Consider the following 18,177-nt stretch of genomic DNA (forward strand, 5'->3'; position numbering starts at 1 on the left):
GTTCCAACTCACAGACCGTGAGATCATGACCTGAGCTGTAGTTGGCTGCCCAACCAACTGAGCCACCCAGGCGTCGCGGTACTTGTTTATAAACCACTTCAGTCTATAATATTTTGTAGTGTGAGCCAACTAAAACAGTGCCTGTCCAAATCTAGGGAGGCCATTTTGGAATCTTCCTGTTCTAGTGCTTTCCATCCCTCAATCCCTGCCCTCACTCATGCCCAGTAGATATGCTCCAAAATTTCTTTGAAATTAGAATGAAGATAATTTTGGATTCTTGGCATCAGAGAGGCAAGCACTGAGGAGAAAATACAATTTGGCATGAAAGGATTAAGCTCCGATTAGACAGTTACTTGGGATGGATTTTATTGAAAGGAGTTGTAGGCATGGGCTGCCCTTCCCCTAAGGCTGTCCAAGATGTGGGGTTGTTCAGGTGCCAATATTTAGCACAGGTCCTGGGCCTATCCTGACTTCTTCCAGGTTCTTTTTTGACAGGTCATTTTAGCTTGCCCCTATTCCAAACCAGGTGTGAGCAATTCAGGGCAAGGATATGAGGACTTGCAGCAGGAAGCCATGGTTGACAGTATCTGCTGAGAACTTTTCCCTTCCATTGGTATTTGACATGGAAGAGAACCAGGAGGAGTGCATCTTTGTTGGGTGGCTCTTGTCTATGCCATGCCCCCTCCCCGGTTTCCAACCTTCCCCTACTCTCCCACAATCTGTCCCAGAGCACACACCCCTAGGGGTGGAGGTTCATACGTCCCTCCTCTGGTTGCAGGCCACCTTGACATAGACCTTCACTGAATTGAGGTGCACAGCTACACCCTCATTCAGCTGGAAGGTTGGTTCATAGCCACATGCCAGACCCATGTCGCCGTAGTTGGACTGCCTGTGGCAAGGCAGTGGCTATGTGATATGATGTGGAGCATGGGGAGCTGGGACTCCGACTGGCAGGCTCAAGGTCAGTGTCCTTGGCTGAATTGTAGAGCTGTGCGGCTTCTTGATTTCTTCAGGAATCGCTTGGGTGGCCGGAAATCCAGGTACTCCAGAGAGTCCTTCAAGATAGTGCCCTGGAGCCACAGCCATTTTGGTGGTCTTCAGTCTGGAATTGCAGCAAGGTAGCAGGGAGGTGTGTGGATAGGCACAGCCAGGAAGGCCCGGGTTGGGGTAACACTGCTTAATGTCTCCTTGGGGGTCCTGGAGTGCCCTGGGTCTTAGTTGTGAGCCCTGCCTCTGTCTCCACAGACCTTCAGATGCTGCAGTTTGGCTGGAGCTAGGCCCTGACTGAGGACGACCTGGCCATCTCCCCCAGAGTGCCAGGGCCAGGGCCCAGTCTGCCTACGAGGGTGGGCGGGACTGTCTCTCTCAGGCTTTCCCAGGCTTCCCCTACCAATGGGTTGGTTGTCCTAGATTCTATTAGATTTCACTCTGTTAGTAATAAAGGACTGATCTCCCCTTGGCATTTAGGAGGTGAGGGAAAGTTTGGCTTTGGTGAGAAATGGCATTGATAGAAGTTTGAATTTATGACCTAATCTTGTTCCTCTCGGACCTTCTAGGCATATGTCTGAGACACGTCTCCTAAATGTAAGAAAGTGTTCTTCCACTTCCAATAAAGTAAGTGACTCCATGTATAAAGTCTCTGATGTGCTGTCTTTTTCCTTTGGATAAGCTTATCCGACCCAGGAGGGGCTTTGGGCGGGTCCAGCGCTGAGGTCTTCAGAACCATGATGTGCCGCCTGTTCTGACTCCCAGAGATGTGGCCCAGTACTGGAGAAGGAAACGGAAAAGAGCTCTCCCACAAACTGCTTCTCTCACACGTGAAGCCTGGTCAGGCTCTTCTAGGTTGAATGAAGACAGGGGCTTCCAGAAAAGAAGGGACCCTGGGGCTCCTGGGTGGCTCAGTCGGTTCAGCGTCTGACTTTGGCTCAGGTCATGATCTCACGGATTGTGGGTTTGAGCCGGCATTGGGCTCTGGGCTGACAGCTTGCTTAGAACCTGGAGCCTGCTTCAGATTCTGTGTCTCTTGCTCTCTCAGCCCCTCCCCCTCTCATGCTCTGTCTCTCAAAAATAAATGTTAAAAAAAAATAAGAAAAGAAGGGACCCTCCCCAACATTCCCCTGGACTTTAAAAGGTAGACTAATGAGGGGTGCCTGGGTGGCTCTGTCAGTTGAGTGTCCAACCTTGGCTCAGGTCATGATCTCACGGTTTGACAGCTCGGAGCCTGGAGCCTGCTTCAGATACTGTGTCTCCCTCTTTCTCTGCCCTTTCCCCACTCGCGATCTGTCTCCCTCTCTCTCTCAAGTATAAATAAACATTAAAAAAAAATGGCAGACTCATGTGAGAAGAAATGAAGAGATTGTGTGTGTGTGTGTGTGTGTGTGTGTGGTGGTGGAGGGTCTAAATGGAGACAGAAACTGGTCCTACTTCAACTGCCTGGTGAAGTAGGCAGCCAGGCAGCCTGGAGAACCTTAGGTACCCAGGCATTGTCCTTGATTGCTAAATGTTCGGGGGTGGTGATGGGGTGTTCCAGGAGCAAAAGATCCTGAAGTCCCTTAAGCTATGAATAAATTGACAATAAGCTTTCCTGAATCTCCTTTCTAGAACTTTCCTGAACGGCAAATCCACAGCTGGATCTCTCTAGTCAAGATTATGACAAGCTAAACATGTCCTCACTTTGAACTTCTCCTCCTCCAGCAGCCTGGATCTCACAATGAGGCTATTGCAGGTGAGGAAAGATGGTGCCTTGGACTACATACAGTGCAGTGGTGGAAGTGCTAGGAAGTGGTTGGATTTGGAGTCTATTTTAAACCCCTCAAGATTTGTTAATTTCATAGTTTTTGGCCAGTTGTAAACACAAGAATAGGTTCATAGTAGAAAAACAGTCTGGCTGGAAGAAAGCCAATCATACTATTTTCAAAGGGAACATTATGCTTACTTTCTAATTGATAATTGAAATATTAATGGCTCACAAAGTAGAAGGAAAGCTTTTATTAAAAAAGACAATTTCAGGGTGCCTGGGCGGCTCAGTCAGTTGAGTGTCTGTCTCTTGATTTCAGCTCACGTCATGATCTTGCGGTTTGTGGGATGGAGCCCCACATCAGGCTCCTCACTGACAGCACAGAGCCTGCTTGGGATTCTCTCACTCCTTCTCTCTCTGCCCCTTCCCTGCATGTGCTGTCTCTCTCTCTCTCAAAATAAACAAACAAAAAAAGACAATTGCAAAAAAGACTATTTTCTCCCTCAATTAAGTTTCACACTAGGAATTATCAAATTAACATTCTGTCTTCTTGGGACTGTAATTCTGATCTCTAAATCCAGTTCACCAAAGACTTCTGTATGGGCACACTCACATATTAATCATGTAGAAGTGGGGTGCCTGGTGGCTCAGTCAGTTAAGCACCAACTTCAGCTTAGGTCATGATCTCTCGTTTTGTGAGTTGGAATCCCACATCTGGCTCTCTGCTGTCATCACAGGGCCTGCTTTGGATCCTCTGTCTCCCTCACTCCCTGCCCCTCCCTCTGCATTCTCTCTCTCAAAAACAAACAAACAAACAAACAAACAAACAAAATGTAGAAGTTAGTATCTCAGGGGTGCCTGGGTGGCTCAGTTGGTTGAGCGTCCAACTTTGGCTCAGGTCATGATCTCATGGTTTGTGGGTTCAAGCCATGTGTTGGGCTCTGTGCTGACAGCTCAGAGCCTGGAGCCTGCTTCAGATTCTGTGACTCCCTCTCTCTGCCCCTCCACCGCTCATGTTCTGTCCGTCTCTCTCTCAAAAATAAATATTAAAAAAAAAAAAGTAGTATCTCAAACCCTGGAGTGAGACTACAAGTATTTAAACCGAGCTCTACCACTGAAAAGCTTTATGATCTTCAGCAAGTTAGTAATCTCTCAGTGCACTAGTTTTCTCATCTAATAGTAACTACCTATAACTATATAGTATGACAAAAAATATATATATTTATTATATTTTATATTGTATATAATATATATTTTGCCTTAATTTTTTCTTCCAATAGAACTATGATTTTGAGGGTCCCTTCTCCCTAGTTCCAAAAGGGGAGTTGTGATTGGCTCAAGCCAATCAGGGCAGATACTTGGTGACTGTTACCAGCCTCAAGAATTAACTCAGGAAACAACAGATGTTGGTGAGGATGCAGAGAAAGGGGAACACTTTTGCACTGTTGGTAGGAAAGCAAACTGGTGTAGCCACTCTGATAAACAGTATGGAGCTTCCCCCCAAAATTAAAAATAGAACTACTCTATGACCCAGCAATTATACTATTAGGTATTTATCCCAAGGATTCAAAAATGCTGATTCAAAAGGGCACATGCACCCCAATGTTTATAGCAGCCCTATCAAAAATAGCCAAATTATGGAAAGAACCCAAATGTCCACTGACTGATGAATGGGTAAAGAAAATGTGGTGTATATACACAATGGAATATTAGCCATCAAAAAGAATGAAATCTTGCTATATGCAACAACATGGATGGAACTAGAGTGTATTATGCTGAGTGAAATAAGCCAGTTAGAGAAAGACAAATATCATATGATGTCACTCGTATGTGGAATTTAAGAAACAAAACAGATAAACATAGGGGAGGGGAAGAAAAAATAAGATTAAAAAAAAGAGAGGGAAGCAAACTATAGAGACTCTTAACTACAGAGAACAAACTGAGGGTTGCTGGAGAGGGGATGGGCTACATGGGTGATGGGCAGTAAGGAGGGCACTTGTTGAGATGAGCGCTGGGTGTTATATGTAAGTGATGAATCACTAAATTCTACTCTGGAAACCAATATTACACTATATGTTAACTAACTTGGATTTAAATAAAACAAAGCAAAACACAAAAAAGGGAATGAACATGTGACCTGCTTTAGGTTGATCAAGTGTCAGGAAAGGATTTGTATTCCATGGTGAGTGGCAGGCTCCCCACCTCCTCCCCTTTCCTGTTGGCTGTGATTAAGGGTGTGTGTGGCAGCAGTTGCCTCTGGCAGCCATCATGTGGACAAGAGAAGAATCATCAATACTATCCTGATGAGGAAGACAGTAGAGATAAAAACGTTGAACCTGGAACCTTGAAGATGTAATTGGGCGAACTGTATTATGCCATCCTACCTCTGGACTTCAACTGTGTTAGATAATAAAATGTTGTTATATATATTTTTAAAGTTAAAAAAAAAGTTTTTATTTATTTATTTTTGAGAGAGAGAGAACGTGTACAAGCAGAGGAGGATGCAGAGAGAGAGGAGGACAGAGGATCTGAAGCAGGCTCTGCATGCACAGCAGAGAGCCTGATGTGGGGCTCGAACTCACGAACCGTGAGATCATGACCTGAGCTGAAGGCAGATACTCAACCAACTGAGCCACCCAGCCACCCCAAAAATGTTCTTTATACAAAATGTATTTAAGGTTGTTTCATCCAGAGTGTTCCTGGATATATTACCTGTGGTAATGTGGTAAGGATTATATGGCTTCACACTGTCAGCACAGTGCCCAACATGGGACTTGAACCCACGAATGTGAGAGCATGACCTAAGCCGAAATCAAGAGTCATAGCTTAACCAACTGAGCCACCCAGGCGTCTCTGGTGTGATGTCTTCATGGCTCACATGAGAGCAAGTGGCAATAAAGGGACACATGAATACTTTGTTACCTGGGGTCACAGGGATGAGCAGGGATTGGCAATCCAGGAAGGAAGTCACACTAATGTAGGCAAAGGAAGAAGAAGCAAATAATGGAGAGATGAGCATCGCTAAAAATAAGAAAAAATGCATGTGGTTGAAAAAGTAGGTGTAGGTGTTGTGGCAAGATATGAGAATGCTAGGATCGTGGTGTCTCTCCTAGAGAACACCAGACTTAAAATTATGATAGACATGAAGTGAATCATGGGCAAAGAGAAGTAAGTCATACCAGTGTACCTCTGGATTTTCTATTTATTTGAACAAAAACATTTTGCCATTTACCAGTTTTGTGGTGTTGTAATTTCCATGGCAGTGCATAAATCTATAGTTTACACACAATACATCTGATAAATTTCTGCTTTGAAATGTATAATTTGCAATTAGGTGTGCTAGAAAGTGAAGCCTTGTTATAATTAAAATTAAATTGTTTTTGAAAACAATTTTTACTTGCATCACATTTTTGAAGCAGTGAAAGCCACATTAATAAAAGTTTCCAAGGTCTGGGAACCTATTTTTTTTTAATGTTTATTTATTTATTTATTTTGAGAGAGAGAGAGAGAGAGAGAGAGAGAGAGAGGGAGAGAGAGCAGGAGAGGGGCAAAGAGAGAGGGAGAGAGAGACAAGATCCCAAGCAGGTTCGGCACTACCAGTGCAGAGCCCAGTGTGGGGCTCAAACTCACAAACCGTGATATCATGACCTGAGCAGAAATCAAGAGTTGGATCCTTCACTGAATGAGCCATGCAGGTGTCCCTGGGAACCTGTTTTTATCTATGGTTAAGATACAGTATTTGTCGGAAGTATAATTTTGCTTTTAAATGGTGGGGGTGAAAGGTAGTGTTAAACAAGTTCAAACGTGTTTGGAAGTGATTTACACTTTTAAGTTGGTCAAGCAGGCATGTTCCATACACAGTTTTATTTTCACTCATCTCTAGAAGGTAGTAGAATAGGCATAGACGTGTTTGGTCTCATTAGAGCCGTAGTGGGAAGTCCCCTCACTTTGCTCTGCGGGATAACACTCCTTCTTCCTTCTTCCTCCTGTCTCAAATGCTTCTGTTAGGGCTTTGTTACCCTTCAGAGCTTCCTTTAAAATAATTCCGCTGGAGTTAATCATGGATACTTAGTGCAAAATTCCTATGAGAATAGAAGGAATGGGCTATTTTATTTATTTATTTAATATAATTTATTGTCAAATTGGCTTCCATACAACACCCAATGTTCATCCCAACAAGTGCCCTCCTCAATGCCCATCCCCCACTTTCAAGTCCTTCTTTGGTATGGTGTTGCTGGCTAGATGCTAAAAATGGTAATTCTGGGTAGCCAGGGGCTGCAGCTTTGGGCACCTGCCTGGTCTCCCAGTGATTTTCTGTCACTTGTTTAGCAAACCCTTTTATTAGAGTTAATAGAAAGCACATGTGACATGTGTCTAGTTAATACACAAGCACTGCTTACCTGAATTTTGATCAATATCAAATTAATTTTTCTTATTTTTTATTTTTATTTTTTAAGTAGGCTTCACACCCAGTGCCAAGCCCAACATAGGGCTTGAACTCATGATCTCAGGATCAAGACCTGAACTGAGGTAAGAGTCAGATGCTCAATCGACTGAGCCACCCAGGCGCCCCTCATTTTCTTATGATACACCCTCAAAAACATTTGCAAATCTCCCCCTCCCCAAATTACCAATGGTTTCTTCACTCACATTGCAGAAAGGGAACTTTTATATTTCAGTCCAAAATCTGTACACACCCCATTTGGTTCACTGGGCCCAGTGAGTTCAGAACCAACCGGTTAGTTCCAGATAAAAACAGTCACTCTAACTATTTATAGACATATTTTTAATGTTTTACTTTAAAACAAATGATCCCAGTAAAAGAGAGCAAAGGAAATTACATTTCAATGATAGCTTGAGATGGGTATGATATTCCTGATTTATTTGTTTTCAGGAATAGACGACTGTATTGTCATACTTGACTTTTAGAACTGCTCACTTAAAATGCACATAATTATATTAAGTTTCTCTTACAAAAACACAACCATGTCATTTAAGGCAAAAAATATCAGCTTCTGGGGAGATACATTAATGTTTATGACATTTTCTCAGTCTGGTTGAATGAAGTGATCCATTAATTTAGTTGCTCAGATTTCATCCTTTCTTGTAGTTTTGCTTTGCAAATGGGCATAAGAATTAGTCACTTTGTGCCTGATTTCCTCCTATTAGACTTGTTTCACCTGCAAATTATGAACTTTCAGAATCACTGAGTCAATGGGAGGTGAGAAAGGCACCTTTGAACAGGAGATAAAGACTTAAAAACTCAATAAAGTGTCTTACTTAAAACAAAACTTGCAACCTACAGATATTAATTTAGTTGAACAAAATGCAAACATTTAGACCAGACACAGCAATATTTTTAGTCAACCTCATAGAAGGGATGTTTGCTAGTGCGTGTTAGCTTCATCAACCCTACATATTGAAGAAGGCAGACAAACTTCTGAGCATGTGACTGCTCAGTGCTCAGCTAAATTGTGCTTCAAGACACCATTTGGCATGGACCAATGGGACTTTGCTAAGTGTAAATGGGAGACCCCTCTCAACTCTGTCGAGAGTAGCACAACAGACAAAACCCTACAGTTTGCATATAGCACGACTATCTTTTAACATCCAACAGTTTTTGTGCTAGAGTAAGATAGACACAAAATGGTCATGGCTTCAATGTATAAAAGTTTTTCACATCATGGTTTATCACATTTTGCTACGATTAAGACCTCAGTGATGCATTTAGGGTTTGTTTCTGAATCTTCAGTCTTCAGCAATGCTGGATGAATACTGTGTGTGAAGCCTAAAGAGGCCTAAGGAGGGGTCCCCAATACATTCAGAATTCCTGCTGCCAGTGGGGTTCGACCCAGGACAGAGTATGTCCAGGAATCAGTGCTACCTGAAAGTTGCTGCCTCCCTCCTCTTCCTCGACTGATATTTGGAGAGAGCCTGCAGAGTGCATGGCAGGTGTCTGGCTTTAGGTCAGAGGAATGGTGTGTGTGTGTGTGTGTGCACGCGCGCGTGTGTGTCCAACCTCTTTGGGAGAGTGTGTCGCAACTTCAGGTTGAGGAGAGACATAGTAGGTGAAAAACTTCATTTAATAATTTACTAAAATTCTGTGCTTCAAAAATGAAAATAATTGCTTTAAAAGCTTGATAAAATCTTTTTTAACTGGAGTGTAGAATTGAGACCCTAACTTCTGTATGTCTCCAGCAGCCAAGAAGATTCTGAATGATACACTCCAGGGGAGGATGCTAGAATCCAGGTGGGTTGAGAAGAAAAAGCTTTTAAAATTTCAGTGCTTATCAAAAGGGGCAAGGGTTTTAAAAGGTTGAGAAGCCTATTTGAGGAAGAGCAGAGAAGTCGCTTACTTGGGGATGGAGACTGGGTAAGGCCTGGTGAAGTTCAGGAGCAAAATAGTGGCAGGGAATTGATAAGTTATTGGAGAGGAAGAGTAGGAGAGTCAGGGGTGGAGAAAGCCAGTTGGGGAAGACAGTTGGGAAGGACTGGTGGATTTCAGGGCCTCCTCCTGCCTTTGGACAGCCAGTGCTATCCCTGCTTTGTCTTCCTGGCTGATGAAAGTTTTTTGGAGGAGCATTATCTGCCAAGGAAAAAAACTCTTCCTTTCATAAGTCCTTCTGTGGCTGGAGTTTAACTGAACTGAAGTGCTCTCTGGCTTCTCCTTGCTTTTTTTAATGCCATTACCTTGGCTGAAGTTCTGAGACAGCTAGAGAGGTTTCCAACAAGCAGTCAGCGTGGCTTGCTTTTCTCTTAAATGCATCTTTCACTTTGTTTCCCTTGGGTTCTTGCTGCTGCGGCTATATGATTAAGTGTTTTGATTTGCAGACCCAGCCAGGAGTACCTGGCTTCTAACTATAAATGTATATACCAGAAACGGAACCAATAATTATAGATTTGGGGCAACATTCTTGGGGGAGAATAGAAAATGTTTGCTACAGTATAAAAAGTAAAGGAAGTTTAGTTATAGCCTTCCGTATGCAAAATGTATTACATAATAGCAAAAAACATTCAGGGCGTATTAAAAAATAAATACCTTGCAAAATTCTCTGTTTATATATAAGACGAAGGGATGTTTAGGTAGTTGAGATTCCCTAGTAATATTCATTTTCTAAAAAGATCAAGTTCTTCTGTTTTGGTTTGTTTTTCTCCCTCTCTTTACCCTCTGAGGGTGAGGCTATTTTCATTAACTTCACCCACTTCCTGGTGTTGTGTCTGGATTCTTTTCAAGCCTTTCCCGTTTCAGTCTCACTCCAATGTCTAATTCCCCAGGATCCTGCCTGTCAATTCGGCGGGAATGGTTTCTGACACTACAGCAAGCCGGGGGTGGCGCCATTGCAGAGAGATCAGCCCAGCCGCACTGGTCCTTCTACTCATCCGTATTGTATTCGCTTGTGTAGAAGTCGACCACTTATAAAGGTGATTTAGCCATCGAGGAATACCTTCCCATGAACTCACATGTATCAAATAGTCTATTTGCCCCACTGGCCCTGAATTTCATTATTTGCACACTTTCTAACTGAAGAACATTCTCGTCCTAAAGAACAACATGAAAATGATGTGCAAAATTGCTTGCCACAGCGTTAAATCACCAAAAGCACACAGATTGACATTCAAATTACATTAATAATAAAATGACTGGATAGGAATGGGTTGGTAAATATATCTTGAAATAAGCAGCCGTTTCTATTATTATTCCCAAGTTCTGCTTTCCTTGATACCTTGTTAGCAGCGGTTGATGGTAGCCATTGTGTTTACATATACATTATGGCCTAATTTTGAAAATGTATTTTGTATTTAATCACAAAGCAGAAACGCCTGAAATTTGAAGTTGTTTACTCCCATAATTTTAAAACACAGAGTCAAATCTTCTAAATGACCTAATCTTGACATTGTCACACACCCCAAAGCATTAGCAGTGTTTGGTTTCTCAGGATTTTTAACTCAAGGTACATTACTAAATGAGTGGGTTAATGTTGATGTACCTTGGAATTTCAGCCATCCCTAACATGCATTTTCATGCAATTAAAAGATAACGGGCTTATAAACTTTCTTTCGTGTTCTTCCTGATTCTTGCAATTTCAACTTTTTAGAAGGGCTTTCGAAATAGTTCATGCAATGATATGTCTGGCTAAAGGAACTGCTATGCTAGAAGGAAAACGAAGAACTTATTTCAGTTTGACATGAGGCAAGCTGAGGGCTTCTGTACTTTCTCCTGCCTTACAAATGCTCTGAGATGATCGTGACCTTCCAGTCCTTAGAGAGTCTGACGCAAAAGCAGTTTCCCTGGCAGGCTGCGGCACAGCGTCAAACGTGTCTGTCTCAGTCTCTTCAGGACCCACCTCTTCATCAGTTATAAACAATTTGGATTCCCTCCATTTGGGGTAAAAATCCTGGCTGCCTCTGGAGCCACTTGACTCACTTCCAGAAAGCTGTATATTCAGTTCCTCCGTTGACCTGATCAGGTTTTGCACTGATAGGGATTTTCCCAAGTCCTTGGGCACCACGGGGTGGACAGATAACAGAGTTTCTCCTCCCATATCAAAGCTTTTCCTTAGAGAACGGTCCTTGGTCAGATTTGACTGTGCAACCTGAACATTTTCCTTGGAGGCAACAAGGCAGGTGGTGACATCAGAAATGCTTTCCTGTAAGCCTGCGGGGTTTGGGTGCAGGGTTTCTGGCCTGGGTAGATGCTTGATGGCTGGGAGAGGAGGCGGGATCTGTAAAGTTGTTGGGGCTGCTGGCTTGGGTGCCACATTTATTTGGTTTGCAATGTTGTTGGCGGCTGCCACTGCAGAGCCATCACTTTGACTCATTGGCACCTGTGTTGCTTGACTGTGCATAGTAGGGCTAAGCGCATAGAAAGTCTGAGCGCTGAACTCATTTGGCGTCAGAATGAACTGCAGGCCTCGAGAGATGTTGGCACTAGCTGATCTGGATAAGCAGCCACTGTTCTGTGCGGAACTGGACAGGTCTTTGCTATCCACAGGGCTTTGATAGTCAGATGTCTGTTCACATTCAAAAGGTGGGATCTGGAATGAGGCCAAAGTGAGGGCAGAGGCAGAGCCTTTCCGGAGGACCTGTTGATATATATCTAGTAGGCAGTCCAGCTTGGACTCGATGGACTGCACCTAAAAATGGGGAAAATGGTTACATATGAGTATAACCTGTCATAAGAATGGGCTTCATTTCTAGAATTAAAAAGTGCAGTCAGGGTGTTTCAATACAGTTAAATATTGAGTATAATGTACATCAGCAGTGGTGGGAGCAAGGGATGATTTCAGAGGAGAGGTATGATTTGGCTTCTACATAATCTCTACCAAGACACACCCCCTTAACTCTTTAAAATGGACAACTGATGTTCTCAAAAAACATATAAGCACTGTAAGAAAGCAACTTCAAGACTCCCAGCCCAATCAAGCTGCCTTTGGCTAAGCCTCCTCCAAGAAATCATTCTGGGACTCTACTGCAGTCTGGTCAGGAACTTCTATCATGAAAGCGAGACCTTAAATATCAATGTAGGTGATTCCAAATTTAAAAATAAAGGTACCAGGGGGCAAAGCATAAGAGACTCTTAAATATAGAGAACAAACAGAGGGTTGCTGGAGGGGTTGTGGGAGGGGGATGGGCTAAATGGGTAAGGGGCATTAAGGAATCTACCCCTCAAGTCATTGTTGCACTATATGCTAACTAACTTGGATGTAAATTAAAATACATAAATAAATAAAAATAAAGGGATAAAATGCTTCAGAATTAATACTTGAAATATTTTTGATTAGACTGGGGAGCAGTTTGATTTCTGGACAGTTGTCTTTTTTTAAAGTTTTTAATTTTCATTCCAGTATAGTTAAGATACAGTGTTATATTAGTTTTAAGTGAACAATGTAGTGATTCTGCAATTCCATACATTACTCAGTGCTCATCATAAGTGTACTCTTTAATCCCCATCATCTATTTCGCCCCTCCCCCTCCCCCAACCCCCTGCGGGCCACCATAAATAACCATCAGTTTGTTCTCTATGGTTAGTTAAGAGTCTGTTTCTTGGTTTGGACGATTATCTTTGTATGAGAAGATACAGCTTCAGGGTTAGCAACTTTCAATGTTCATGATAGTTACAATGTGGTTTTGTTCTGTTTTTTAAAGAGTGAAAAAGATAACCACCAAAACACAAATGAAAAATAGATCTTTGTTATTTTACTGTTGAAAATCTATAGTTGCCTCAAGTATTAATTGATGAGATGAAATTTTTTATTCTTTATGTGGAAATCCAAGTGTTTTAGAGAACACTGTCTATGCACAAAAAATGTAATTTCATTCACTCTTTCTTGGTTTTATGTCTTTAAAATACATTAATCACTAAAATACATCTAATTGCCAACATTTTGATTAAAAATATTCTGACTTAAAAGTTAACCAGTGTAGTTGAACCGTACCTGTTTTTCAACCTTGACCACACGGCCGAGCATACTGAGATCATCAGTGGTCTCATGTTCTGCTGTTATTTTCTCTCGGCTCTTTTTATCTGATGTGATTTGCCCTTTTCCAAGAATTTGGTCGACACTATCAAGGAAAGAGGAGATCTGATTATAAATGCTGAAGGTGGAGATTGCCCTAGGCCAGAATGAAGTGTTTTGAAAAGAAAAATTAAAGACGATTATCTTTAATTTATGTAAGATGAAATAAAAATGATCTTGTTCCAGTTGATGTGCTTATTTTCTTAACATGAGAATTACACATGAGATTAATTTTTTCATTACTCCGGTCGGTGATGAAGTCACTTATGGGCTATCTTCTGGAGGCAAAATTGTCCTAAACTACAAGATAACTTGTCTGTTTCCATCTCTGACCAGGCATTTCCTGAATTTGCTGAAAAAATGACAAAATCATAATTATGATTATTTCATGTTAATAGAACAGATTATTTAGTACATCTTATATGTGAGAGATAGGCAGATAAGAAAGTGATCACCTCCATCTTTTGGAATTCTTGTTGGGGAATATACACTGCATGAGCTGGAAATGTAAAGATTAGTTCTACAAATTCTGTAGCATTTCAACTTTATAAAAATGCTTGGAGTCACAGATAGTACTATTAAAGGACTTGGAAGACCATGGCCACACAGGCAGAGATTGTAACATGACTACAGAATGAATTAAAACAATTTCCAAGGAGACTTGATCAACTGAAATGGGGATTACTGTCTTCTTTTGTGTGTGTGTTAGAACTGAATTATCAGGAGTACTGACTCAACATTCCCGTTTGCTTTGTCTGCCTAGAAATACAGGCAGTGCCTACCTTCTGTCATATCTAATCTATTATACTGCAAGCTCTGCAAGGACTAAGTCATTATTTTATTAATCTCTGAATGTCCATAGTGCCTGGCACACATTCAGGACTCAATAATTGTCTGCTGGATGAATGAATGAGTGAATGAATGAATGAACAGATTATGATTTCTATAATTGATGAACAGGCGTTTTAGTAAGGGTGCATTATATCCCACTGGGCTAAGTGTGCTGTGGGATAAAAACAAATGTTTAAGACTCTCTCCTTGTGTTTTAAGAACTCTTCAAACACAAACACCAGTAATTTGTGCCTGAGAGTGAAGCAAGACTCTTAAAAAACTGAGTTGACTGAACATTCTGGCTTCAAGATAACACAATCAAATGTGGTTGGAGGAACATATTGAACTCATTTCTTTTAATCACTCACTAAGATGCTCACCGGAGAGATAGTGTGTACCTAGCACTGTACAGGACACTAAAGAAGAGAAAGGCCCAGTCTTAGTCATGAACAAGAGGAATAAACTTGCCTCCAGGAAACAACATGGGAACCAACCCTTTGTTTTTCAGTCCCAATTCTCTGGCACAGTATACCGAGATTATGAGTGTTTCTATGCTCTGTAGTAGTTCTAAATGCTGTAGGAGGTCAGAGAAGGGAAAGGTCTGGTTTTGTGGGCCAGATAGTCGGGTCAAGTTTAATGAAGGAGAAAGACTACTTATTCTTGAAGGATGGTTAGGATTTAGAGAATAACAAAACAACAATAGCGGCAATTATTCAAATGACATCAGCAACAGCCATTAACATTTATTGAGCATTTAGTTAATGTGTATTAATTCATTCAATCCTCATGACAACCCTATGAAGCAAGCACTAACATGAGTCCCATTTGTACAGATGAGGAAACTGAGATACTGTATACTGTCGTTGGAGGCTTTTAATGCCTGATTTACAGCCTTCAATAAAAATCTATGTTAAAAGAAAAGGTGCAGTTATCCATGAAAATGAATTAGAAATATGAGATTCAAGAGTGTTCTCTACAAAAAGTTCTTCTCAGATAGTTTTTATCCCTATTCCTTCACAACAAATCTCATTTCTATTGCTTACCGTGTTTGGAGACTTTTAATTCTACACAACATGTCTAGATGACCAGCAGAATATTGTTCAATGACATCTTTTACATCATATGGGCGTAATGTTTCCTTAAACTTCCGTTTTGCAACATGAAATTTCATAATCCTGTAAAAGCAACATATTCCATATTAATCTCCATAACTTTGCTAAAAGAAGTTACCCAAATAGCTTGCTAGTAAACATGAGAAACTCTGGGGAAAAAAAAGTCATGCATCAAATTATTTTAGGCTCCTCCAGAAATGCAACATAAAAGTCCAAGATTATAGTAGGCAATTTAAGAATATCTCATGGGATGCACACATTGAGAGTAGAAAAACACACAAAAAGAGACTTAATACTAAGTGTTATACCTTTTCAGTGTTCACTGAAACCTGAAATTAAAATCAAAGTTAAAATGCAATCCTGCCTTTCCTATGTGACCCTCGGAAGTCTAAGAAATAACACACTGCATTCCTTAAAAAATATAAAAGTTGTTAAAATGGTCTTTTGTGTACCTATATGCAATTTCAGTTGCAGATGCGTCTGCAAAACTCTCTTATTCTCTCTAGAGAAATGTACCTTTGTATAGACATTTTTGAAAATTCTGTTTCATAAATTACTTTTGCAGAATGCTGTTCCATTAGGCAGCCACGTTCCTTTTGTTTCAGACATAACACACATCCACTGAGCTTGGAGATCTAAGATTTCAGAACCAGAGATCTCTTTTATTACAGTGCTTCCCCCAACATGGACCTTTGTTTTAAAACAATGTTTCATCAATAAATCCCATGATGCCATAATAGCCAAGTTGCCTAAGATAACCAGTTACTGCAATAACTTGATATTATTCCCAAAGAAATCAAAGAAGCATAACATTTTAATGAGTCTGTGCAGCCTTATTGCAGGTAAATGTTAAGCCTGCCAGTGTTTTTTCAACCATTAAATGGCTCATAGACTCCCGTTATCACACTCATGGATCCCAGGCTGGGAATTAGTCAATTAGGCTCTGCAAACCAAAATTTGTTGTCCCCCGGTGGAAAGTGGGAAGATTGGGAATAAATGTAGGATTTAAACAGGAAATACTCATTACCTATCCTGATAGCTGATTGCAAGGAATCCAAATTGTTTTACTGGTTAAAAAGCCCCAAACTCTTTCTTGTAATTGTATTATTAACTTCAAATTAATTGCACACTAATTATTCTGGAATCATTTATCCATAATATTCTTTCTCCCTCTCTCTACCACATTTTCTCCAACAAGCTCTTTTTTATTCAGGGTTTTTTGGTCTGTTTTTATTTGCAAAAATATGTAAGCAAAGTTATTCACAGGAAAGTAAAGGAAATATTTTTTGTTTTCATTTTTTTAATTTTGTTTATTTTTTTAAATGTTTATTTTTGAGGGAGAGAGAGACAGAGCTTGAGTGGGGGAGGGGCAGAGAGAGAGGGGGACACAGAATCCCAAGCAGGCTCCAGGCTCTGAGCTGTCAGCACAGGGCCTGAGGTGTGGCTTGAACTCACAAGCTGTGAGATCATGACCTGAGCCGAAGATGGATGCTTAACCGGCTGGGCCACCCAGGTGGCCCAAGGAAATCTTTTTTAATTTAACCTCTTAGTATTTAGATTTCGTTCTTTTTTTTTTTTTTTTTTTAACCAAATTTGGTTGGGGTTCAGTCTCCTATATTAAAAAATGGAGAAAAAATAGTGAAATATGTACTCTCTGAAATTTTTGGCCGTAATTATTTTTTAAATACCTGTTTCCCCACACTAAATTGTCAGCTACATGAAAGTAGGGCTGGGTCTCTTTTACACAATGGTCACTGGTCAATAAGTGTTAGCTATTGTTACTACCAGTACTTCTACTATGACTGTTACTACTACCATTTTTCTTCAACATTGTGTTCTCAGAGCTTTGCACAGCTCCTGATACACAGTAGAAAGAAATATTTGTTGAATAAGAGAAGAAAGGAAAGAAAGAGAAAAAGAAAATATCTGTGAATCTGGCTAATATTAAGGATTAATATTAAGGATAAAACTGAAAGAAAAGCTAAGCCAAAGCCCAGATACTTCTTTACTTAATGTCAGAGTAGCTAATGGCACCTGGGTGGGTGGGAAGAAGGGAAAAATAATTCTTACACAACCTAGGTGGTTTTTAGGTGTTGTTGTTTGTGTTTTCAATAACACTACCACTTGTTATGTGAAGTACTTTAGATGTCTTGTCTTCAAGAGCACTTAAGATATTTTTATTTCCCTGGGAATGCAAGCTGGTGCAGCCACTCTGGAAAACAGTATGGAGGTTCCTCAAAAAGGTAACAATAGAACTACCCTATGACCCAGCAATTGCACTACTAGGTATTTATCCAAGGGATACAGGCGTGCTGTTTTGAAGGGACACAGGCACCCCAGTGTTTATAGTAGCACCATCAACAATAGCCAAAGTATGGACAGAGCCCAAATGTCCATCGATGGATGAATGGATAAAGAAGATGTGGTATATATATATATAAAATGGAGTATTACTCAGCAATCAAAAAGAATGAAATCTTGCCATTTGCAGCTATGTGGATGGAACTGGAGGGTATCATGCTAAGTGAAATTAGTCAGTATGAGAAAGACAAATATCATATGACTTCACTCATATGAGGACTTTAAGAGACAAAACAGATGAACATAAGGGAAGGGAAACAAAAATAATATAAAAACAGGGAGGGGGGCAAAACATAAGAGACTCATAAATATGGAGAATAAACAGGGTTACTGGAGGGATTGTGGAAGGGGGATGGGCTAAATGGGTAAGGGGCACTGAGGAATCTACTCCTGAAATCATTGTTGCACTATATGCTAATTTGGATGTAAATTTTAAAAAATAAAATAAAAAAAAAAGATATTTTTATTTAATTTCCCTGGGTGCCTGGGTGGCTCAGTTGGTTAAGCCTCTGACTCTTGACTTTGGCTCAGGTCATGATCTCACAGCTTCGTGGGTTCCAGCCCTGCATCAGGTTCTTTGCTGACAGCATTGAGCCTGCGTGGGATTCTCCCTCCCTCT

General features: G+C 40.9%; 2 protein-coding genes across 5 annotated transcripts in view; one reads left to right on the forward strand and one right to left on the reverse strand.

Moving 5' to 3' along the window:
- Positions 1-550: 550 nt before the first annotated feature.
- KHDC1L (KH domain containing 1 like) lies at positions 551-1,122 on the forward strand. The gene is given in 2 exon segments (XM_053223362.1): positions 551-677; positions 794-1,122. Coding segments are annotated over 2 exon segments (456 nt in total).
- An 8,680-nt stretch (positions 1,123-9,802) lies between these two features.
- Positions 9,803-18,177, reverse strand: part of KCNQ5 (potassium voltage-gated channel subfamily Q member 5) — a 509,402-nt gene continuing 501,027 nt past the window's right edge. For all 4 annotated transcript variants that reach the window (XM_027057408.2, XM_027057410.2, XM_027057409.2 and 1 more), the window contains 3 exons: positions 15,129-15,260; positions 13,174-13,300; positions 9,803-11,871 (listed from right to left, as the gene is read on the reverse strand). In XM_027057408.2, coding sequence (XP_026913209.1) covers positions 10,909-11,871; positions 13,174-13,300; positions 15,129-15,260 — 1,222 coding nt within the window. In that variant the 3' untranslated portion in view covers positions 9,803-10,908. The remainder of the gene's footprint in view (positions 11,872-13,173; positions 13,301-15,128; positions 15,261-18,177) is intronic.

This window comes from Acinonyx jubatus, chromosome B2 (genome assembly GCF_027475565.1).
Source record: "Acinonyx jubatus isolate Ajub_Pintada_27869175 chromosome B2, VMU_Ajub_asm_v1.0, whole genome shotgun sequence".
NCBI classification, from domain to species: domain Eukaryota; kingdom Metazoa; phylum Chordata; class Mammalia; order Carnivora; family Felidae; genus Acinonyx; species Acinonyx jubatus.